Source organism: Mixophyes fleayi, chromosome 3, assembly GCF_038048845.1.
Source record: "Mixophyes fleayi isolate aMixFle1 chromosome 3, aMixFle1.hap1, whole genome shotgun sequence".
NCBI classification, from domain to species: Eukaryota; Metazoa; Chordata; class Amphibia; order Anura; family Limnodynastidae; genus Mixophyes; species Mixophyes fleayi.
Genome location: NC_134404.1, coordinates 133767930 through 133793377, shown reverse-complemented (window position 1 = coordinate 133793377; position 25448 = coordinate 133767930). Strand labels below are relative to the sequence as shown.

General features: G+C 40.9%; 1 protein-coding gene and 1 long non-coding RNA gene across 3 annotated transcripts in view; one reads left to right on the top strand and one right to left on the bottom strand.

Annotated features, from left to right (window-relative positions):
- The window catches only part of DIS3L2 (DIS3 like 3'-5' exoribonuclease 2), a 216220-nt gene extending 199884 nt beyond the window's left edge, over positions 1 to 16336 (top strand). The window contains exons 16-22 of the mRNA XM_075202357.1: positions 8651 to 8834; positions 9829 to 9915; positions 12218 to 12365; positions 13599 to 13729; positions 14228 to 14332; positions 14446 to 14547; positions 15248 to 16336. Coding sequence (XP_075058458.1) covers positions 8651 to 8834; positions 9829 to 9915; positions 12218 to 12365; positions 13599 to 13729; positions 14228 to 14332; positions 14446 to 14547; positions 15248 to 15346 — 856 coding nt within the window. The 3' untranslated portion in view covers positions 15347 to 16336. The remainder of the gene's footprint in view (positions 1 to 8650; positions 8835 to 9828; positions 9916 to 12217; positions 12366 to 13598; positions 13730 to 14227; positions 14333 to 14445; positions 14548 to 15247) is intronic.
- The window catches only part of LOC142144026 (uncharacterized), a 995146-nt gene that overhangs the window by 870814 nt on the left and 98884 nt on the right, over positions 1 to 25448 (bottom strand). The window lies entirely within an intron of this gene.

The window sequence follows — 25448 nt, the reverse complement described above, 5'->3', positions numbered from 1 at the left end:
GAAAGTATGGGGTGAATGGAAAGGTTTGGTGTGAAGCGATGAGCATGAGCAGATAGTATGGGGTCCAGGGTTAGGTGGGATATCAGTAGCAGCCATGAGAAGGAGCAGGGTGAGAGAAAGGACGTGCGAGGAGAAGTTGTGAATGTTAGATTTATTTCTGTTAATGCAGCTTGGTAAGTGTGGTGGGTGCAGTAGTCAAAACTGTTCATGTGTGCAGGCTAGCGAGTAGGGAAGTAGTGAAAAGGAAATAGGTGAGGATGGAATAGGGTGATGGAGAGAGAAGCATGGTGAAAGTGAATGGGAGAAAGAGCATGTAAATTGAGTAGGTGCATGACAAGTTCACCTGTTATCGTTCAGCAGTGGGATTAAGATGGGAGGGTAGATGTGGGACTCTGTACTGCAAGATGTTTTGGGACACTATTCTGCAGTGTACCCAGACACCCATCACAAAGGTGGTTATAGAGACTGGGAAAACTTTAACGAAAGCCTTCCATGTACAGCCTTAATCTGTCCACCTGCCATTTTGGTTATCTTGAGCTCCCCAATTGGGCTCAAGATAACCGTTGTCCCTGGAATTATAGATGAGCGTAGTCAATTGATGCCCCTATAATAAGTACCCAAAATACTGTACTTGAAATATGGGAGGAACTATGTGTCTTCAACTCACTAATCAAGTGTTAGCGACACTGAATGCCCTGTCATGTACAGCACTAATAATGTGTTTGATATCTATAATGAAATGTAACCAGAATATCTGGATGTCTTCGCTGCCGGGCACATTTTCCTATGGGCAGGCCTCTTTCTACCCTTTTCATGTGCATTTATTTTGTCTTCCTTGTATGTCCTTCTTTTCTGTATACTGGTTTCCCCACTGCCCTGCTGCGCACTGTGGTGCCTTACAAAACTACAATAATCAGAACAGTCACCCTATGTGACCAGCTTGTGTAATGAGACGTAGCAAAAGGACTGTATGCAGCCTATTAACATAACCCTGTGTGTTACCACTCAGGGAAATGAAAGAACAGATGGAAATGTAACTTGCAGACCATTTCTCTCCGTTTTTGTTAATTTACCCATCACTGCAGGACTGCCCTCAATGACCGCAAATAGGTTGATAATTTGATCCATGAAACTGGAACAAATCGGGGCTGTCTGATTTAAATTAAAAAAACTTTACACATAGAACAATAGAAAGTAAAGGATAGTTGTGTGGGAAAGTGGAATAGTCCTTCTGTTTAGATGTGAGGGTAAAGCACTTTTAAAACTGAAAAAAAAGAACAAGTGAATAAATGGTTCTAACTATATAGGAAATCCGTGTAATCTTTCAAGGCACCACATTCTTTTATGAGATTACTGCTTGAAGGAGGTGCCTTAGTGCAATGGTTTTCTACACATTTAGCTATTAATGGTTTCCATTTATGTTTTGTTTTGAAATTCAAAACTGCTCTACCTGCATATTATATGTCTATCACCCTTTATTTAATCTGTTTAGTAACTGCTGTAGTCTAGTATAAAACGTTTTTGTGAATATGAAGAAATAAATATATCTATATAGATGTAATTTATATTATTTTTGGTTATCCTTTTTGTCTCACTTCTATTGGCAAGCATGACTGACAAAACTACACACTGTTTGAGCTGAACTACCCAGAATTCATGTGTTGGTGAGCCTTTGTAAAACTAGTATCTAGCACACCTTTAATTGACATCTGTCAGTTTTGGGATTATCTTCCTGAAATTACTACACTGTTGGGCTTTCTTTTTTTCGTTGTCTTCTTTGTTACATTTTTTTTTTAGTATGTACACCTTTGTTCACATATCATTGTAATTGGTAAATTTTTACTTTTGTTAAGATACCATTGCTGCCTAGATGGAATAAACAGCATGCAAATGTGTATCCAGCAGAAATTATTAGTATGCAAATACACTTGCCTGGAGAGAGAATTTTTCGGTTGTAGGCTATCCTTTTGACAGAAGCTTGACTGCCACCTGCTGGCTGAGCTTTGTAAATATAGGTTTTTTGTTGTTTTTTGTCTTGGGATAGCAATTTTCATGATCATTTCACTACGAAGTCTTATGTCATTTTGTATATGCACAGAACCATGTTCTGCATTACCACATATGTTAATAAATATAAATGTGGCCCTGTGTAGAATAGTTTATGGTCATATGTTGGGTGAATCTTTATAAAATGTATTATAACCAAGACACATTTTCTCTTTTAATAGGCCTTTGGTTATTTTAGTGATCAGTATGTACTGATCACTAAAGTGGGGGATATCCTTTTTTTTATCGGACAGTGGGAGTGTGTGAGTGAAATGAGGATGTTTGAGACAATGATTTATACTGACCACTAAAACCAAGCCATATATCTGACAGTGCAGCACCTGATATTCTGACAGGTAAAAGTGCAAGTTGCCTCAAGTCCCCACCTAAAAGAAACAAACTTTATTTTGCTATAAATTTTATGGAGCTCGTGCCAGCCTTTAATATAAATGTACTACAAACACTAGAAAAAGACCATCACAGTGAAATTTAATCCTTATTTTTCACTTTTTTTCAACAGCCAGGAGATGGCAGTATGTTACTTGTAATTTTTATGAGCAGGTAATATTTAGTATTCTAAATCACAATTCAGATCTATTTTGGGCACCCTCACTTTTGACACTGTAAGATCTCTTTTCAGGAACATTGATGTAGTTAGTGACGGACTCATCCTAAAAAACAATGGGTATGTCACATGTGATTCATAATAGAAAAGCATACTGTGAGGACAGGTTTAAGACCCAGCACCTTACTAGGTGCTTAAAACATATCAGTAGGGTTTATGTGGGGATTGCATGTCCACATGATGCCTCGATACAGCCTAAGGGTCTTAAATAAGCTTGATTTTATACTTTTTTTTTTTTTTTTTTTTTTTTTTAATGTATTGAAATTGTACCTCCCAACAGACCCAACTTGAAAACTGGAGCACTTTAGGCCAGATCCAATCAACCATGTCCTCAAATGGTCTTGGTCACAGCACCAAATTGTTAATACAGACTCTATTTGCCAAGTAAAGCTGTGATTTTTCCCATGGAAATGGGCCAGTTGAGAATAGGATTGCCAAATATCTCTTTAAGGCTACATCATATATTTTCTCAGAGCACTTCAGATATTCTGCTAAAATGCCTCGCCATTCATTTTTATACACATGAGGGTTTTCTCTTTAGCAAGTGCCAAGTGTCGGTGTGTACACTGCTTTCCTCTCTCTATGTTCCTTATTTAAGGAATGGGTTGGCAGGGTTGGTCCTGTGTTTGCATGGAACATTGTGCAAGAACAGTTAATCACAAAACGAATGGGCACACGTGTCCTTCATTTATAAAACCTCTGACCATTTTACTACATGTACCCTGAGTAGTGTAGGACATGTATCATTAGCAACATTTTTTTTCTGCCTCTCAAAAGGCTACTTACCTTCCTTAAATGGCATGTCTTGGAATCATGGATAACTTTCCAGTAAGCACCTCATATTTTGGTAAAGACTGCAGAAAGAGACGGTTATCTTTTTTCTTTTTTATTTAGTTTTACAGATTGGTTTAATAAATGCCACCTTTGCAGCCATATGAAGTGAGAATAGAACACAGTCATGGCTACATATCATTTTATTCATATTTGGCTTCAAACCAGAGCTCAGCCCATGCATGTGACTGAATCTCTAGACCTAGTAAACATTTTTTTTTCTTTCTTTTTCCGTTATTGTTTTTTATTTTTAAAGGTATATGGGGTGCAGAAAAACAGTGAGTTATGTAGCATAAAATATAGGATATGTAGTATAAAATATGGGAACAGACACTTGCCACGTTTCAGCATAAATAGCACAGTAGCCGCGTGCAACAACACAGTGCAGGTCACACATTGCGAAAATGAGTTCTTTTAGGAAGACTCTGCAATGAGTGTGTCATGAAGGAAATCTGCATATAGTATTGTAAAGGTAAACAATGGCCATGCTATATTTTCATTGGCGAGGGAAAGTTTAGAGTTTATGCCAGTGCTTGGGAGGCTGTGGGAGGAACATCAAGTTCTGTACTGTAGACGAGCCACATTGTAAGAGGGTAGGACGTTTAAGTCAAATATTTTAGGCCAGTTGTTTCCATTTAGAAACTTTGTTGAATTTTATTAATCAATTGAATTCTCACTACAATTGGTAATGTCTCCATGGTTGTTTGATGCCATAAGGGATGGGTAAGCTTATGGAGAATAAAGACTACGGGCAGCAGCCTATGTTCTTAATAGGAGGTGTGGAGCAGATGGATAATTGTATGTGTCATATAGTTGTTGTCAACATATTAAAATAATTTCCTTGTTGAATAGGTGCATTTAAATGTTATGCAAGCAACATTTCTTGCCAGTCCATGATACGCTATATTCTTCTTGATATTTATGGAGTTTAGTTATGACCTTTTATTTACATTTGAAATACTGTTCTTTAATAACTTCCAAAACCAGATCCTACCTAAAGCAGATGGTGTGAATGTAATTTTATATACAGAAAAAGGTTAATTGTACTGTGAAATGGTCCCCATGCCTGCGATGTCACTAGTCCCTAGTAAATAGACTTAATTGTAAATAAATTTATCCCAGAAAATATCAATAGATAGTAAGAAAGGAGTTTGGTCTCATACCCACTAGTCAGTTTTATGCAGCATACATTACACAGGCAATAGCAAAGTAATAGACAACAAATATTATAAAAGCTGTATAATAACTGCCTATTAATATTGATATAAATAATTTATCTGGTCAAACCCAGGTGTGCGTGTGTATATAAAATATTTATTTTATGCTGATAATATAAATATAATAGTAATGAGTCATGTTATGCCACACAGTAGTGCCCCCATTTCAAATTATGCCACAGAAATGCCCTTCATCACACCTGTGCCATGCTGCTCTTGCGCCCCCTTCGCCCTGTGCCATGCTGCTCTTGCGCCCCCTTCGCCCTGTGCCATGCTGCTCTTGCGCCCCCTTCGCCCTGTGCCATGCTGCTCTTGCGCCCCCTTCGCCCTGTGCCATGCTGCTCTTGCGCCCCCTTCGCCCTGTGCCATGCTGCACTTGCGCCCCCTTCGCCCTGTGCCATGCTGCACTTGCGCCCCCTTGCTTTCGTTCCTTCTCTTACCTTTTCTATTGGCTTCTTTCTTATTTCTTCTCTCCTTGTCATCTTGCTTGCTGACTCCTCTCTGCACCACTCCTCACTGAATGTCATTCAATGCGGACGGAGCAGGGAGGAGGAGTGCCGACGTCGCGAACAGGTGAGTGTTTATTTTTTAAAAGTACCCTGCTCCCCCCACCAACGAAGAGGGTGGACTCTGGAGCAACTGGTTCACCTTAAAATTAGGTATCAGTTCTGGCAAACTGGTGCGAACCTGCTGAATCCCACCACTGGTTTTATGGTTCTGGCATTTAATGGAGAGCATTGCTTCCAATGACCCCCTACTCACTTGTTCCTCACATTCGGCAGTATTTCGGTTTTCCAAGTGTTGCCTCCTCTAACAATTTGTTATAAACAAACTGAATAAACATAGGGCTGTGAAGGAAAATCCACAATGTTGCGGTACTTTATGTCACTTTACACGCGCAGCTACGTGATCACCGTACCTAATTAAATATGCCCCTCTGTGTAATTGAAGGGACATTAAATGACCTTCCATACATAAGTAAAATAAGTGTAGTCAAAAGCGTTTGCACTTGACATGCAGCTTCACTGTTGATTTCTGTCTAAAAACGCCAGTTTAAAGAAGTACCAGTGGGTACCCAGCAATAAAACCTGGCACTGCAATTTAGGGGTAGATGGCAACTATGGTGTCATAATAAAGAAATGTTGTACGCCAGGCAGAATATTCCTGATGCACCTAAACAGTCCTTTTGTGCACTCAGGCTTAAACAAGGGAGGACAAATCGTAGTATTACACAATGGCTATTGCTGGGATCAGTTCCCATTAACACCAGCAGGGGCAGAATTCCACAGTATGCCGAGGCGCACAATGCAAGATGCAACAAGATAACGGCTGTTACATCAAACCCAGCCCAATATCGTGTGCAATGTCCAGCATAGAAAAATAAGAATGCAGTCTTATACCTTTTGAGTGAACTTACATGTAATGTAAGTGTATTAATCAGTGATATACAAATCACGTCATTTTACTCTCCCCACATATGGTGTTTTTAGGATTTGTTAATGATAAGCACACTAATATAGTGTTTTATTCTGGGAGCAATATTCATCTTTATTTTGTAATTATCACTTACTAATTCTGTTCCCATTTTTATTCATTTTTTATGTAAATGACCATTACCTTGGAGATAAATTAAGAGACGGATGAAACAACCAATTGAACACTAATTAAAGAAAGAACTTTATGTGGATTTATATAATAAAATTGTGTTCGGTCCTAATATATGTGGAAAAGAAAAGACTGCATTCTTATTTTTCTATGCTGGACATTGCACACGATATCGGGCTGGGTTTAATTATACAGCCGTTATCTTGTTGTATCTTGCATTGTGCTCCTTAGATACTTTGTATGTTTAATCCATGGTTTGAATGTAGTGACATTCTTTTGTGTATTTAGGAAGCTATTTGCCGGAAGCGCTGTTTGATAGGGTTCACCTTTATTTGTATCATTCTCAAATCCTATCACCAAATCAATGGGTGTTAGACATTGTAAGAAAAAGATACATGATAGTTTCATCAGTTTCCCAGGGGGAATTTCTTTGTCCGTTCCAGGACTCTTAACTTGAATGATGTTGTAGACCTTGCAAGACAAACCTTAAAGGCCCATGTAATTTCTCTTGTTCCTGCAGATCAGGTAGGCACAAGTTTCTATTCCAGACTCTCCCTGGTCAGAGAATTGAGGGCTTTTTGCATTGGTCTAGATGAGGTTCAACAAGTTTGTCTATACCAGACATTTTTTACATGGAGTCTTTGAATTCCACTGTAAATATCAGCAAGGTTTTTTTCTATCCCTTTCAGTTTACATGCCTGCCCTTCAGTTTGGCAACATCTCCAAGAATGTTTAGCAAGGTACTAGTTACTCTGTGGCAGAATTAAGAAAGTAGTTGTGGTATGGCCCTATCTAGACAGCTCAAGTGTTAGCTTTTCTGTAAGGACATGTGAAGGATTGTGAACAGGGCAATAAGCCATCTCATAATGTTTCTGAATGAGCAGATGAATACCATACAGATCAAAGTAGCTTTGTCTAAAGAGAGATGTAGCAAGATCCAGTTCCTCCCAGTTATCAAATGTGGAATGGTATTTAGAAGTACCAAACAAATTTGTGGTTTCTACAGGGCCTCGGAAAGGGTTTGTCTCTTCTCAGATTCATCTGGAAATGGCTTGTTTAGAAGTAATTATACAGGCATACAAGAGGAATAGACGTAAGGTGCCAGAGATTATGAGAACTCGCTCAACATGGGACAAGAAGAGCTCTGGCGACAGTGCTTTGCAAAGCAGCTGGATGGACATCTATACATACCTTCACTATTCATTATCATCTGGATATCCTATCCTTCATTGATTCTCGGTTCAAAACACTTGTTCTCCACACAGCCGCTAAATTAAATTAATGATTTTTGCTGTATGTGACTGCTTTGTTGTTAGTAACCCTCGCTACTATATTTCTTGGGTACTTCCCAATGTAATGGCTGCCATGGAGGATCGTAGAGGAAAAATATAAATTGTTCCATGGCAGCTTAGTTTGGAAAGTCACTCAAAGACGTAGGGGAATGGGAAGGTGCTGCCTTATACTGTCTGGGGGTGTTCTAACCAGTCTCTACCTACACTGGAAATTGAACCTTACCCATTGTAACAGCTGCTATGGTGTATTTGAGCAAAAGGAATTAATGGTAACCATAATTCACTTTTTTTTTTGGTGCATTATTCTAATTGTCTATTTTGCATGTAATGTGCACAATGCGTGTCTAACACTTTAGTCTGTTTAGTGAACTTGGCACAGGTAATTGCTTTTACATTACAGCATGTTTTTACTTTCACAATATTTTTCCACTGTTTATAGACTTATCCAAATCAGCCAAATGGCTCATTAAAGGCGTGGATATGTAGACACTGATCACATTATCATATAACATTATCTATAGATTTGTTGGACAATCCTTTACATTGATCTAAATTAATTCCTTGGTAGAGATGTATTTTGTTTCCATGTTATCTATTTAAAAACAAATGCACATAAACCATGGTGCAGACTTTGAAAGAATTTTGGGCCATAGATGATGGCCAACTGAGTTCACACAACCACTGATCTTGTCTTTATATTTTGCATCCCTGCACAAAGTTTGTGAAAAGGGTCTATAACAGCAGTCTTTCATGTTCTATCTTTGGGTAAAGACATTTCTGCAGGAGATGGCGAGTGTATACCGCAGTCTGCCATGAGTGGCACTCGGAGGTTATTTCTGCTACCTACAGTCGAGAAGGCTAGTCGTACAGGTGAAGGGGGAGGCAGATTCAGGACACAAAGTAGTTGTTTTATATGGAAAGACTAGAACAATGGCAGTGCTTGAATTTCCTGTTTAATTGCTCTATGTAGCACTGTTACGGAATGTATAGGAAGCCTTTTGTCATTTATCTTTATTTGTGTCTCTCCTTTACAGGCTGGTGGAAGAGTTCATGCTTCTTGCAAACATGGCAGTTGCTCATAAGATTTACCGCCAGTTTCCACAGGAGGCTCTGCTTCGCCGCCACCCACCTCCGCAGACCAAGCTGCTGAATGACCTGATTGAGTTCTGTGACCAAATGGGACTGAACCTCGACTTCACAAATTCAGGCACTTTGCATGTTAGTAAGGCTGTAATTAAATATTTGGTGTGCAGACATAAATGTTTGTGTACAGTCTCTGAAATCTGTTTAGGAACGTTTTATTTTTTTGTAGCTGGCATTGTGAGCGAGTTCACCCTAAATTAATTATTCATACCGACTCACATTTAATAAATGAGTCCCTTTTTTAGCTATGTCATTAGTAAATACACTTTTCATGCAGTCATAGTTAGCTGTGTAGTGTAGAACTTATAAGACCCAGCTTATCTAATGTTTGCAATCCGTAAACACATTCTAATGTGCAGGGTGGATGCTCTCAATGTTAGAAGGAAAACAGACACTTTGGGGAGATGTACAACTATACAACAGACCCAAAATAGGGACACCATGAAGAAAAGAGGAACGCTGGCGATGTGTATATTTCATGTGCTCATGCTGCATCCTGTCCATTATTTAAATGAAAAAAAAAGCTGTCTAGTAAGGAAGCAGCATACAATATTAGAAGGAATCTATAAACCTATATAATGTGCTGCCTTAAGTCTGAGCCTAGTGTGCTTTACAATATATGGTATGCACAGTTCTCTGTATATTAAGGTTGCTAATGGCAATGAAACTCCTTGTTAAATGTGAAAATGTATATTATATTATTTTTCCCTTTTAATTCCCATTTAAAACCAGTTATATTGTGTGTGGGGGTTATAATATTGTAGACAGATCTTTTGCATCCTTATGTGGAGTGTGTTTGCGTTTTTCTCTTATTTGGGTTCTTTTTTGTAGTAATTAGTTGGGGGTGGTGCTTCACAGCAGAGTTCTGGTGCGGACATAGAAAGCTAGGCTGCTGCTCTCAACTTTGGATTCTCCAGGATCTCCAAAACGGGATAGATTTAACACAATGGCTGGTCCTAATCAGCAGCTGACTTTTTTTAATTTAGCCGGCAATAACTGAAATTAGAATTGTGTATTTTTATGGCAGTTGAGATAGTACAAGCACGCTCATTGTAATTTCTCTCTGCAGAAAAGCTTGAATGATCAGTTTGGGATGGATGAGTACTCCGTTGCACGTAAGGAGGTTCTGACCAATATGTGCTCCAGACCTATGCAGGTAATATACTAGACTCTCCCTTAAAGTTCTCGTTCGGTATTTGTAGATTTGATTCTATTCTGACAAACCTGATTAAAATCAATATTTAATTTGTATACTAAATTACTCTGTTAGAATTTATAATTCTATAACTTTTCTGTTTAGCATTAGTTAGTAATTGTTCTAACAGTTTAATTACATTAGTGAGAATTATTATTATTCATTTTTTATTTATAATTATTATTAATTTTTATTTATAAGGCGCCACTAGGTGTCCGCGGCGCCGTACAGAGACAAACGAAATAACAATACGAGGAGAGACGGCACAGAACAGTAAACAATAATCACAGTACTCAGTGAGCTCAAGGCACAGCTAGAGGGGCGGGGGAAGGTCAGCCAACAACGGCACCAAGGAGGGAGGGCACGGATTAGAGGGAGACCCCCAGGGGAAGAGGGACCTCAAGGAGTAAGGCTAGGTAGCTGGCGAGCAGAGTAAAAGTGGTGAAGACAGGAGGAGAGAAGACCCTGCTCGAAGGAGCATACAATCTAAGGGGAGGGGAAGACTGACAGAGAGACACAGGGGGGAGAGAAGGAGGAACGGAGAATAAGGATAGGGGAAGGGGAATGAGGGGGAAGAAAAGGTAGAAAGTTAAGTGGGAGACTGGAAAGCTTTAAGAAAAAGGTGGGTTTTTAAACACCGTTTGAAGCTGGACAGATTAGGGGAAGTTCTAATAGAGCGGGGGAGCTGGTTCCAGTGGAGGGGGGCAGCGCGGGAGAAGTCTTGGATACGCGCGTGGGAGGAGGTGATCAGGGGGGAAGAGAGTCGACGGTCATTGGCCGATCGGAGAGGGCGGGATGGAGCATGAATAGAGAGGAGGGAGGAGATGTAGGGTGCAGTGGAGTTGGCGAGGGCCTTGTATGTAAGAGTGAGGAGCTTGAACAGGATTCTGTAGGGTAAGGGGAGCCAGTGAAGGGATTGGTAGAGGGGGGAGACAATTATTTGTACCTATAACAATCTTAGGGATATTGGATCAGCCATTTAATCCCAGGTGCATGAGAAATACAAGTACCTGAGCAGACAGATTATATAAAAAGGAATTTGCTCCCGATTAAACTTTATTCCAGCAGAAAAGTATTTTAATCTTAGGGAGGAATTCAACTGTCTGTGATGAACAGTCAGACATGGCGATGTCAGACAGTCCTCATTTCTGGGTACTATGGTACAGAACGTCACAGATTTTCCTGGTTCTCCTAAACACATGCAGGTCTCTGTGCAGCAAGTTTTATGAATTAAGCTAGTAATGGCCACCTTTCCATTCTGCTTTTTCTACATTGGGACCTGAATCTGGTTCTGAAAGCCCTGCTAAGTGCTCACTTTGAGAAAGACACAATGGAGTCCCATTCTCCTAGCTACTGTGTCAACTAGGCAGTTCTTCCATGAAAACAATAGTCTTCATAGAGTTCCCTCGTTTTAACCTAATGCTGTTTCTGGTTTTTATATCAGCCACGAGTTGGTTGTGACATCTTTGTGCCCTCATATGTCCAGCACTTCTCTCCTTGTATGTGGTCTATTTGTATATGGATCTATCTGTCCAGGGCTCTGTTTGTTCTCTTGGAGGGCCATGAGAAGGGAAATGGTGCATCCGCCAAGTGGGACCCCCACTTGATCAGGACCACTATTAGGATGGCATAATTTGTGGTGGGCAAACCTGTTCTCTCTGGTCTGACCACACACTTGACCAGTATAATCATGGGTGGTTGGCAGATCAAGTTTGCATTGTAAATCACCTGGTCATGCTTGTATCCTTTTACAAATTTTATAAATCTTTCAACAAAGTTGTACTCAATAAAGGCTATGATGACAGATTCTCCAAGACACTGTTCATATTTAGGCTTTTTACTGTTGTATGTCCCAAATTTACTCTCCACACATGAGGAAAGTGGCCCTCGGATGAAGGAAAAATGGGAATTGTTAGTTATATCAAATTCTCCAATGTTCCATTTCTTTTCTACCCTGCTCCTAAGTTTCCCACTAGTACAGCAGGGAGATATGAAAGGAACGCCATGGTGGAGTTATAGGAAGAAGGTGGAGTCTGTTCCTAGTCACCTTCCCCCTAGAGGTGTAGCATAACTCACTGTTTCCCATTTTATCAGGATTGGAGAAGTAGCTATATCAGTATGTATAAAAAAAATTCTCTTTTTAATCCTAAAGAAACAAGGAATTATTGTAAATGTAAGATTGATAGGCATACCTATGACCTTGCACAACTGTTTTGAAGTAAGTTGTAGCTGAGCTTTCATTTTGGGCCTCACTTCTCTGTAGATGGCCGTATACTTCTGTACCGGAGCTGTTATGGACGAGGCTTTATTTCGTCACTACGCATTAAATGTTCCTCTATACACTCACTTCACCTCTCCCATAAGACGCTTTGCTGACATCATTGTCCACCGGCTTCTTGCTGCAGCTCTTGGTGAGTTAAACGTGCAGTTATCGAATTCTGTACAGTACATAATTGGACATTTTTATTTAGAACTGAGCTCCATTTCAAATTCCATTTAGGTTACTTACCAAGCACACTTAAAGGGGCAAATTCAATTGGCCACGGACATCACGGCTGCACATCTTTTTATTATTACGGTACCGCAACATCGCAGATTTACCTTCACAACTCTATGGGGGGGGGGGTGAAGGGAAATCGTAATGTTGCAGTAAAGCAAAGTGCCTTCGGGTCCGTTCCAGGAGTACTTTGCGCTTAATTGACTATGCCCCAAACAATAGTTAACAGACTCATGTCAGTTTGTTCTAATCGTGGAATTTTAGGAATAAAATGTGTTGTCTCAATTAACATATGCCATTTTATGGTAAGTGTACAGCACCTGACATGTTTGTGATCAACTGTTTGGTTGTCTCTCTGTTGAGCTTGTGCCTTTAGAGCATAATGTGGGAAGAATGCCTTTCATGATTACATAGATATGAGCTGGATCGTTTAGTGAAAAATTTCATTTTATTACAACCACTATGGCTGCATCTGCTCTACTCTCTGAGAAATCTTCTTTTTACTTCCATAGGAATTAATACTCTAGAAGGATGGACAGTAATGCAGGCAGCAGGGATAAAAAGACCCATACATATGTTCAGATTGATTTTCTGTGTGTGTGTTTTTCAGTGACTGGAGTGACGTTTTACAGGGCTCACAATGCCTTCAATCACCTGAGAAAAACAAGACAAAACACAAGCTTAGACTGACATAGTGAGGGTGGCTTAATGAGGAGGGTGACACATAGCATACAGTACATGTACTTTTGTGCAGAGAATACACCTGGTAAGTGTGGGAGGGGGTTACAAAGGAAGAATAGTATATGTTCTATAACCCAGGTGGTGTAACTGAATGTGTCAACCTAATCACAAAGCAAGCTGACAGTGGATAAACTGAGTGATGTGAGCATTCAACTCTTCATTGTTATTGGGACAAAAAAACTGGAAGACCTGCAAACAAACACAAACCTACAACAAAACACTTTTTTTCAAGACTTCAAAATATGTAGGAGTAAGCAATATCTTTTCAGGATTGATGTGATTCTGTTCACATATTTAGTTTTGAAAAGTACATTTGATTTGACTTACAGTACAGGGAAGTACATGGTGTAAGTATTTGTTTTGTACACTTGGGTTTCAGATGGAGTTGTTCATTTTTGTGTTTCAGGTAGCGGGCCACCAGTTAAATTGCCACAGGCAGCTATACAAAATCAGGCGGATCGCTGTAACGATCGAAAAACCGCATCCAAGAGGGTGCAGGAACTAAGTGCGGACCTCTTTTTCTCTGTGTTTGTGAAGGTAAGACTTTTAGAGGCACCACCATAATTTTAACAATCGAAAATAAGGTACAGCCATGTACATGTAATACATTATGTGAATAAGTGAGAAATTAAAATGCCTTTTTAATCAATTTCTTCATAAATAAGCTGTTGTGGTGTCTAATGAATGAGGGAATTGACGACCTCACCCCAGTTTGTCCTGTGTGGTAATAGCTTTTATGTTAGTTTTCTGGCAAATATTGCCAAGAAATGGGCAATAATATGTAGAACTGCTAAATATACTGTACTGTGCATACAGAAACCAGGCACTGAGAGCACAATATATGCCTTATCACTGCACACACACGCATCAACTGTCAGACTGGTACATCTCCATGGTAACTGTGTTTGTGTTTCTATTATGAACTGTGGTAAGAAGGGACTCAAGATTTGTATACCAAGCATAGTATTTTTATTTATTGCAAAGGCCATTTGTGTGACTTTTAGCATCTTGTAATTGCTGCTTTTCCTTTTGCAGGAGTGTGGCCCCCTGGAATCCGAAGCAATGGTTATGGGAGTCTTGAATGAAGCTTTTGATGTTTTGATCCTGAGATATGGTGTTCAGAAGCGGATCTATTGTAATGTAAGCTTGTCAGATAAACATTGAAATACTAGTTTGTGTCTCTTATAGCAGAGGTACCCTTATCAGAGTATGTACACAGTACTTTTCTAAGTGGTCTTTTGTGCCCCTCCTAGGCCCTACCTCTGCAGAGCTCACACTTCCAACAGGTGGGAAAAAAGCCTGAACTGACACTTCTGTGGAAGCCGGAGCACGATGGAGATGAACCAGTGGAACAAGTAAGTAGGACTATTTTGCCAGCCTGACAACATTGAAATGTTAGTTAGTCCCTAGGAGTTGACTGCTTCATATTCTTTGTGCTGATTTGTGAGAGAGGTGAATGTACTTTTATCATAACTCATTTATTTGTTATGGTATTGGCTTTACAATATTTTTCCTTTGTGCATATCTATGAAACAGGGTTGGCTAATAGTTTAATTGCCTATTACAACATTACAGTCTAGTTTTTAATGGGACTTAAGTCCACTAGCTTGATTTTCTCTGTTTATCACATTGGCCTTTAGTACTCTTATATATCGTTAAAGAGAGGCAAAGTGCAACTGTGATTAGTAATGGGCGTTTCCTACTTAGGGAACGGTATATGGAGGAGTTCACTCTTAAAATAGAGTATTCTTTAATTGGCGTTAACTGTAGGAGATTTCCCATCCCAGATCCAAATAGTTGTCTCTGTTCACACACATAATGGTCACATCTATTCCCTGGCCCAAGTTTGCTTGAATACAGCCATACACTAAGCTTTATGGATGCATCTGTGTATTTATCCAAACTTCAAAAATCAGTACTCTCAAAATTTGGATCGCTACCTTTAAGATATCCCTCTTTAATAGAGCTGTGAACGTGAAACAAACTATTTTCTATGGAAATCCTATAAATGCAGAGTAATTATAAGGATTCTCTTTTCTTAACTGTCTCCTACAGGTAATTAGCATCTTCACCCTAGTAGAGGTGGTCCTGAAGTCTGATAATATGCCTTTGAAGTATGCAGCAGTGCTAAAAAGACCGGGGGCAACAAACTGAGCTCTGTGCCGAAGAGATGACTTCCCATCACAGGGTGTGAAGAGGATTCCTCCTGCCCCGTCATTTTCTGTTAAACTGATCCAACTTTTAATTCCCAAAACAAAACTTTTTTTTTTTTTTTTTTTTTTTTTTAAAGATGAACTTCCAGTGATCTATTCATCTGTTTCATCCTGCTCACTACTGATTATTTAGTGGAGAATGTGGTGTTGTTTGATTCCTTTTTATTTATTTTTTTATTTACTAGATCAAGGTTTAGTTTTTATTTACTTTTATTATTCCCCAAAACACTTTTTATTTAACATTTTTGGTATGGTTAGGAGGATAGCAATGAGATGGAGTCTCTTAAACATTGATTTTCTTTTTAATGGGGAAAATAGCAACATTTTACCGTGTGTTATCTCCAAATACATACAGGAGATGACCCAAGTGGCCCATGACGGGAATAAACTATTCACGTTTTTAGATATTTTTTTTTTGTTAAGGTTTTATTTGAGTTTGAACTGGCTTATGGCCTAAGACTGATGAAGTAGGAAGGCATGCCCAGATTTTAACAAAATGTTTACGTGTGTATATTTTGCACTATAATTGGGCTGTTATAAAATGTAAGAGTAACACTGAACTAATTTCATGTGAATACATTTGCAGAAAGTGCACATTATTTTATTTATTATATATGTGATGGGCAGACAAATGACACCCTAGAACTCTCAGCTCCTGTGCGCATTTTATGTCCTTTTGTCATGTTTTAATTAATAATAGCTGGTGTGCATCATAATTACAAACCGGTGATCATCATCATTCATCTAGATGGTAGTGTAACAAGACCTCTCGTGTGTATTTTTTTTTTAATCCCTAAAATATGCCTGATGCTGCTTAGAATTTGCAGTCAGGTTATTGTAAAGCAGTAGCTGAGTATTAGAATAGGTTATTCTCCTGGCAGATATCTCTAATTCAAGATTCAATAAAAAATATCTGCTCTATGCATGTTTATCTGTGTCTCCTCATATCTCGTTCAATATACACCCACTGAAATGTATTTGAGAAGTGTTGATCAATAATGACATAATTATACAAATATCAGAAATACGGTACTGACTAAAGGACTCAAAATACTATAAAAGAAAGACACCAATGTTAATTTAGGTGCAGTGCTGCCTGCAAATTACACCAAAATAAACAATGTGTAAGGGGAAAAATGCATCTTTCTATGTGTCTCACAGAAGTGGAAATGTTATTCCATAATAATTTGTTAAATCAGAAATCCACAAACATTTTGGCATGAATGCAGGTGACATTACTTTGTATATCAACAGTCTGCTACAAAACGATAGGGCTATCAAGCCACAGTACCAGCTGAATAACTAATCTGCTTCATAATTCAGAATACAATTTGTAACAGCATAGTGCAGCAGACAATGATATCGTAACTTATCAATTAAAATAATAGCATGTCAAGTAATTGAGAAACTGAAGTGCAATCCATGATCAAATTCAGGCAGACGTTTCATATGCCAAAATAATGTAAACTGTTTATAATGAAGTTGATTAGAACACGTGATCACTGGGATTGCATCTAAAGCCTTTGAATAAACGTTACAATAAGGTCAAGGACATAGGTACTCAGATTGCAAACATGCTTTCTCACTTCAGAAGTTATCAGTGCTTTTCTCTCTCAGTGCAAAATAATATGCAAGTCAGATGAGTGATCCCATTGAAATGTGCGTGGAATCCAATATCAAGGACAGTCACAGTTTAGTTACGCATTAGCAGGTAAGAAATCAAAGCATGCTCAACACCCTGCTGCGGGGAGACTAAGCCCATGTGTAGATATTGTAGCCTGGGCACAACTCTGCAAACAATATCTTGGATGTTCAGACATTCCCAGCCACAGTACATAGTGAAAATTGACCATGCACCTTAAAGCTATTCCTTGAGCACATTAGAAATTCAAGGTAATAGTCATAACTACTACTTCCCAGAATCCGTAATGAACTTCAATAGCTTGTAAAAATCATTCTGGATCTAATACAACTGGACATTCACCTACTGCAGCTTGTGCCCGTAGCAGCTGCCAGCAGGGAGGGAGCTGGTTGTCAGTCTGAGTTTCACCAAGCGTATCTCAGGCATTGTTGTGGCAATAGCACTGTGCATTTCACCCGTTTCATACACTTCACACAGTCAATCAGCTTGTGTATGCCATAGTGTCTGTGTTCTACAAAAAAGTTTTTCAATATATTTCTTTATAATGGCAAATATGACTTTGGGGTGGAAAAAAAAACAAACTAAAAAATACTTCAGGGATTCAACCCCTAATGTATCTCTGATGCCTGGATCAGTGTAACACACTATTAAATCTAATTGTTGAATCCCTTATTTTTCTTAACGTTCATTGAGCAGTGGGGATTTTCAGTTTGAGAAATTAAATTTGTATCGTTGTCAAATTAATGTTCAAGAAATATCAGTAGGTTTTGATAAGGAAATGATCAAGAAAACGCTTGTCTCACAATCCTGGTATTTGTACTGAAGCCTTTGATTATACTTCATTGCACTAAACAGGATTATATTCTAACAATAGTATAAATTGGTTGTATTGTTAGATGCAGACTTTTTACATTGTACAAGCATTTGGGTGTTAGCACACCATATATGTGAAGATCCTTCAGAAAAACTTTAGTATCCATGTCAAAGCTCATTCCTGTATACATGCCCTCACATTCCATTTCTTGTGGTCGGGCTTAGCGTGTGTAGTCAATTTCCGGTTTGGGGCAATGTGCTTAGACGTCATTAGGTTATTTCAGTTCAAGACAAAAATCATAAAGAATTTGAAACCTGTGTTATGATCGTTTAAATGATGTTCCTTCCTCCTCAATCCTTCATGGCAGCCTTCACAATGGGTTAGCCCCTTCTAGCCTTGGGTGGTGGGGGCTTTTCTATTTTCCAGTCTCTAAGTCCTCATCCAAGTAGCTCTGAAACCCCGGTATTAGTCTTTCCCTGCTGACTAGAAAGCACCACTGGCCACCACAGTAAGGAGGATGGAGCACATAGCAACATAGCATAGTTCCCAGACAAGTATTGATTTAAAGGACAGGCACTCTGTCATTATTGTGAATAAATCATCTATCCAAATTGGTGTGAGTGATTCTTTAATTTTCCCAGATTCTCTACTAATGTGGAGATTCTGCTCAGGTGCACAAATCTATGGGGATGAATGAAGTATCATTCTCTGCCATTCAGAAGTTCCTCTTAGTGGACCATGGTGAGGGACCTTTTTCCCGTGCATTAGGTAGTAAAAGATTTAATTCATAGAGAGGTTTCCTTCAGGTGGCTTACACTGATGGAGATATTGCTAGTGGCAATTACTTCTGCCTTAGAATTGGGGAGCTTCAGGCTTTGTGGATGTCAACACAGATAATATATTACGAAGGCTCAAACTTGGTTTCTTGCCTAAAGTGGTATCCCTTTTTCATATTAATCAGAATCTCATATTGCCATGTTCTTATCCCATATGATTCCTGAGGAATCGTATGGGGTAAGAATCGTGCAAGCCGTGGTTTGAGATGCAATCTTTGAAAGCTGTGCTACATGCCTAATACATGTAACCTTAATGTGAGTGCACTATCAATGAGGAGCGGTGTTTTCGTTGCACAATTCACTTGCTGGTGTAATGTCACATATTTAAAGTATTTTATTTCACAATATTTTCTTCTTTTTTTTTTTTTTTCTCTCCCTTGTGTTCATGTTCACATCTGAGTGCCAGCTGATTGCATCATAAAGAAAGATTTTCTACCTGTACTGAAGAATACCTTATGAGCATTTAGGACTCTGAGATACATATTGTGGACATTTTATTTTTCATGTTATCATTTTTTTTGTTGCTCTTTGGATTTGACACTGTTCTTTTATGATTACACGGAGAAAGTACTTATAACTTACCTATATTCTTCTCACATTCTATTTACTGCAATGACCTTTTCCTGGAAAATACTCCATGGCACCCAGTATTCCGACCCATGGTGTTGAGTATGTTTATATGCTGATCTATACTTTAGGAACAGATTGGGAAGGTCCTCAGACACAGGGGAGGAGGACGCACTGCACTATATACCTCCTTGGGGGTAAATGTAAAGGGAAACCTCCCTTTACAAGTCAGCGCCGCTTTAAATTTAAGCTACGAAGATGCCGAACTTGCGGGAGTTGACAAAACCGGGGTATGATATATTTACCCCCTGGTGGTGTTTCTATTGTCCTGTCTCTACCCAAGGCAAGAAGGGATGTGCTATTGTAATGAGTATTGTTAATAGAGATGGTCACTGACCCCCGTGTTTTGGTTTTGGATCTGGATTACCGTCGTGTTTTTGTTTTGGTTTTGCAAAGCTGCCATTGCGTGTTTTGGTTTTGGTTTTGTTTGGAAAATCAATATGTTTGGGCCTAAAATAACCCAATTTAGTGCTCCAACTGTTTTAGAGATAAGTAATCTAATTGTAGAGGTAATAAATTATCCAAAAAACTGTTTAATTCTTCGTTGGTAGGCCTTCATTTATTCTACACACAAAACAGATTGTCTTCCTCTCCATCTATGCATATTGGCAATGCAGCCATCGTCTTTGGATGTATATTACAGCCTACACTTATAGTTAAATATGTAAAGAAATGGAAAAGGGCAGTTTGCTTTCTGTCTTTATAGGCCCCCCCTCCACTTGTTTAAAAAACCAAAAAATTCAGCCGTTAGAGACTGTACAATATTAAGAGAAATGGACAAAGGCAGTTTGGGGTAACTCTGGGCAATTTCTCTTTAAGGGTAGGGTGTCAGACAAACAGCAGCCTTCCAAGACGGTACGTGGCATTTCCATATCACGTACAAGTCCCTTTCCTCATTGGGGTAGAATGCACCCCACACTTACATAGAAAGTTTTAAAAAGATATTATCGTCATCTTCAGCTTCATCCTCGCCCTCATCAGTGTGTACGTCATCATCACAGACTATCAATTCATCGCCGCTTGAATGCGCCATTAGAGAACAGTCAGTGCTTGGATGGTGAAGGCCTTCCTCGTGGAAGATGTAGTTCATTTTTATAAACATCATTTTCTCCACATTTTTGGGAAGTAACATTCTACGGCGATCACTGACTAAGTTCTCTGCTGTGCTGAACACTCGTTCAGAGTACACACTGGAGGGTGGGCAGCCTAGGTATTGCAAAGCAAGTTTGTACATGGGTTTCCAAATGGCCTGCTTTTCTTCTTCCCAGTAAGGAAAGGGACTGTCTGACATTTCCATATCAACTACCTCTTGAAAGTAATCCTCCACCATCCTTTGCATGTTTATACTCGTATTGGATGGAGTTATGGGCAAAGACAAATTTTTTTGAGAAATCCTTCAAACCAGCCCAGATGTTAAATTGTTCTGGTCTGCCCCCTGCATCTTCCATGCTTCTTTTTGGGAAATTTAATTTTTTACGAGCAGCAGCAGCTTGAGAAAGTGAAGGAGGACACGTTGTCAAGCCAAGGCCCAGTTCAGCGGCCAACTTGCTGAGCAATAGCTCCTTACAAAAGTTCACATCTCGCTCATTTACAAGTAAAGACTTAATGTAGGTTTTAAACCTTGGATCAAGCACAGTGGCCAAAACGTACTGATCGGAGTTCAAGATCTTAATAACTCAAGGATCATTGTGAAGCGAATTAAGTACTTGATCGACAAGGTCAACATACTTTGCTGTATTGCTTGCTTTCAGCTCCTTCATTTTCTCAAGCTGCTTTTCCAATAGTCTAATTAAAGGAATGACTTGGCTCAAACTAGCAGAGTTTGCACTCACTTCACACGTCACAACTTCAAATGGTTTCAGCACCTTGCACAGGACTGAAAGGATTCCCCACTGTGCAAGAGTGAAATACATCCCCCCTCCTTTCCCAATGTCATGGCTTGTGCAATATGCTTGGATGGCTTTGCGCTGTTCCTCCATCCTCTGAAGCATGTACAGGGTGGAATTCCACCTAGTTACCACCTCTTGCTTAAGTTGACAGGGCAAGTTAAACTGCTCTTGGAGCTGCTGTAATCTACATGCTGTGGCTGAATGCCTGAAACGGCCTGAAATTTTACGGGCCACCGAAAGCATTTCCTGCACCTCACGGTTATTTCGTGGGAAGCTCTGCACCACCAAGTTGATGGTGTGAGCAAAACAGGGAATGTGTTGGAAACCACCCAGCTGTAATGCTCGCACTATATTGTTGACGTTATCAGAAATAACGTATCCTGGGGAGAGTCTGAGTGGTATAAGCCATGCATCAATCACATCTCTCAGTTTGCGTAACAAATTGTCAGCCGCATGCCTATTAGTGAAGCCGGTGATACAAAGAGTAGCCTGCCTGTGACAAATGTTACGTAGTGGTGTACATGCTACTGGTGAAGGTGAATGACCAACCCAGTGGGCTGTCCCAGTCATATAGTCTTTGGTTTGGCCACTTCACTTAACCACAGATATGTGGACAAGTGGGACAGTGGGCAGAATGGCATTTTTCAGCGCAGTCTCTACATTTTTACACACGTTTTGGTATAGTTGTGGAATTGTTTTTACCGGAGAAATGGTGTCGCGATGGAATTCTGTAACGCGGACACAAAACCTCAATTAACTGTGAAAAACCAGCTGCGTTTATTGTGGAGATTGGACGAAGATCTAACACTAACATTGCAGCCATGGCGTCTGTGATTCGCTTGGCGACTGGGTGACTGCTGTCATATTTGCTTCCCCTCGCAAATGATTGTTTCACAGTTAATTGCTGAAATGTAGGACTGCTCATTTTCTTGACCTGCCCCTGGGATGACGATTCACCCCCAGCAGCAGCAGCAGCAGCAGCAGTGGGACTAACGCTTTCTTCAGAGGAATCAATAATAGTGCAGGAGTCATCCAGCCTTAAAGGGGATGCCGGGCTAACTCCGAGCGCTACTGAGGATATCAGCCGCTGAACGCAGTGCCTTCCTACCCCGCTGCGCCCCACAGACGCCGCAGCCCGTCACCAACTAAACGAAACACACCGAAACTCCCCCGCAAATCCTATCTACAAAAAACCCCATACCCTCCTCCGTTAGATGTACGCCGTCCCGTCTAAAAAGACGAGGCGACTCCACCCCGAAGCCCTTGTGATCTATAATTATACCTCCCAGGGACCGTACTACCTTCCAAATGGCGCTATTAACCTTCCTGACCATAACAGTCATCTTTCTTTAGGGGGATATTTGTTCTCCATGCCAGCCGGGGGATTAATGCTGACCAACCAATGATGATATCTGGCCAAGCCTCGTGAATTCACCTTAGGTCTTCCCGAATCTCAATAATAAGATCTAGTGACTTTCCTTTTCCCAAATCGTTGCCACCCGCATGCACTATCAGGAAATTGGGTGGGCTCTGATGTTTAATAAGCCTCACCAACCATGGAACAAGATTGGACCAGCCTAAACCTCTTCTGCCCAACCATCTTATTATGGCGCCCTCGTGATTCGGGATAACATTAGACCTGGGATGGCCAGCGGCCCAGAAAACAAATGAATGACCGATAATCCACACCATCTTAGTTGGAGCACTCTCACCTGGAAGCAGAAAACCAGTGTTAAAAACATACCATCTTAATTGGAAGACAGTCCAGACTTCGCATAAAGCACAAGAAGGATAGCATGGTTGAAAAACTGGTCCACAGGGGAGGATTAGGGAAGAGAGACACATACGGGGAGCAGGCCACCCAGGCGAAGGTAAACAACACCCGGAAAAACCCCGGCAGCACACCACTAATCAGGACTTATGCCCAGGGAAACCCGGGTGAAAATGCCTTCACGCCCCTGCTCCAAAGCGACAAGCGGAAAAGCCCAGAGTAGCCCACCAAATGGATGGGGAAGATGGGGTGGGGGTGGGTTGGAGAAACAGAAAAGCATGAGAAAAAGAAAACTGAAGGCAAAATTATGATTAGCCTAACAACATCAAACATCAACATTGTCAATCCTGACATAAGATTTATAGGCCGTGGATTTCCAACGGCCTATGGCTTTTATGGTCTCTGTAGAGGAACTAGCCAAGGCAGCGGATGTGGCCGCGTCCCGTACATGGACCTGTTCAGATTTAGGGACTGCAGGGTCCGTTTCAAAATGGCCGCAAATTGATATTTCGTCAGTGGCATACCGTTAGTGACATAAAAACAAGCAGGCCTGAGGTCTCATACTCATCAACTGTGACAATAATTTAACCGGGCAGATATTACTATTTGGCTGCTTCGTTAACTGCACCCATGATCCCCTGCCACTCTGATCAGTCTTAGATCTAATTATTTTACAGGCCACAACCCCCTCTCACAGGCTAACATGCTCTGCCCTCAAATCAGACTCTTCATGTTCCCTGGACCTAGCTACCAGTTCAGAAACCCGAAAAGCTCCGAAAAATGCCATAGAGAACGCGGTGCTAAATAAGAGCCTCTCGTATTCGTCAACTGCAACTAAACCCAGATTCCCTATCAACCCGTCCAGAATGTTGGTGGTGAATGGTAAACGCGCATCAACGTGCGAGGGTCGTGCCCTAGCCCACCCCTTTAGGGCCTTGCTGATCATAAAATCCTTGGTAACATCTGGGTAACCTTGCAGCCTTGCCAAGAACGATATCCCCGCCAGGGTAGATGCCATAGAGGCTCTAGATTCCCCATTGGAGTACCTTTCCCACATCAAGGCTAACATATAGCGTCACGCTGACCTGCCTCAGACTGATCTTTTTGCTTGCTGTACAGTGACCACCGTCTCCATGCTGACTGGTATGTCCTCCGGGTGGAGGGAGCTACCGCTTGCTCCACAAGCCCTCTTATGCCGGCTTGATGATCTGCCAAACACAAGAGGGACACGGGATACCAACACTGTCCGCCTGGGGAGCCAGACTGCGGAACTTGCCCCATTGGAAGCGAGACAACGCATCAGCTAACCCATTCTGCACCCCCGGAACATGTCTAGCCCTCAACGAAATATCATGCTGCAGACAGCGCAAAACTAGGTGACGCAGCAGGGATATGGCATGATGCGCCGAGGCACTCTGTTTATTGATCGACTGAACCACCCCCAAATTGTCGCACCAAAATACTATGTGTTTCACCCACAACTCAGGCGCCCACAGTTCGATTGCTACCACAATTGGGAACAACTCCAAGACCAACAAGTTCTTGGTAATCCCCAGCCTATGCCACTCCTCAGGCCAGCTGTCCGCGCACCAGTGCCCGTCCAGGTAAGCCCCAAAGCCGCATGCTCCGGAAGCATCCGTGAAAAGGTTGATATTCAAGTTCGTTACGGGTGGTGACGGCCAAATTCGACTGCCGTTGAACTCCCTGAGAAAGATGAGCCATATTTGCAAATCCTCCCTGATCACCTTGGATAGCCGCACGGCCGCATGCGGCTGGCTTCTACCCGCAGTGGCCCTCTGAAGCTTTCTGCAGAAGACCCTACCCATGGGAATCACACGACAGGCAAAATTGAACCTCCCTAACAGGGACTGAACCTGCCTTAGTGAGCTAGAGCTGGAGCCTAACACCTCCACAATGGACTCGTACATCTTTGACACCTTATCAGGTGGAAGCCTACATATACCCGCTGCTGTGTTGATCTCAATTCCGAGGAATGAGAGACACGTGGCCGGGCCCTCCGTCTTGTCCGCGGCAATGAGAATGCCTAGCACCCTGAACAAAGCCTCCGTGGAAAACAGCATATCTCGACAACCCGTGAAATCAGATGGTCCGATAACCAAAAAGTCATCGAGATAATGTGCGATCCACCGACACCCCGTTCCCGCCTGAATGCACCAATGCAAGAAGCCGCTAAACTTCTCGAATAGTGCACAGGATATCGAACAACCCATAGGAAGACATCGATCGATATAGTATCCACCAGGATGCCGAAAACCCATGTATTGAAACGACTCCGGGTGAAGGGGCAATAACCTGAAAGCCGACTCAATATCAATTTTAGCTAACAGGGAACCCCTACCACATTCCTGCACCAGTGCTAGCGCAGACTCAAATGACTGATAACTAACCGAGTTTAGAGTGGCGTCTATCTCATTGTTAACGGATTGGCCAGCGGGGTATGACA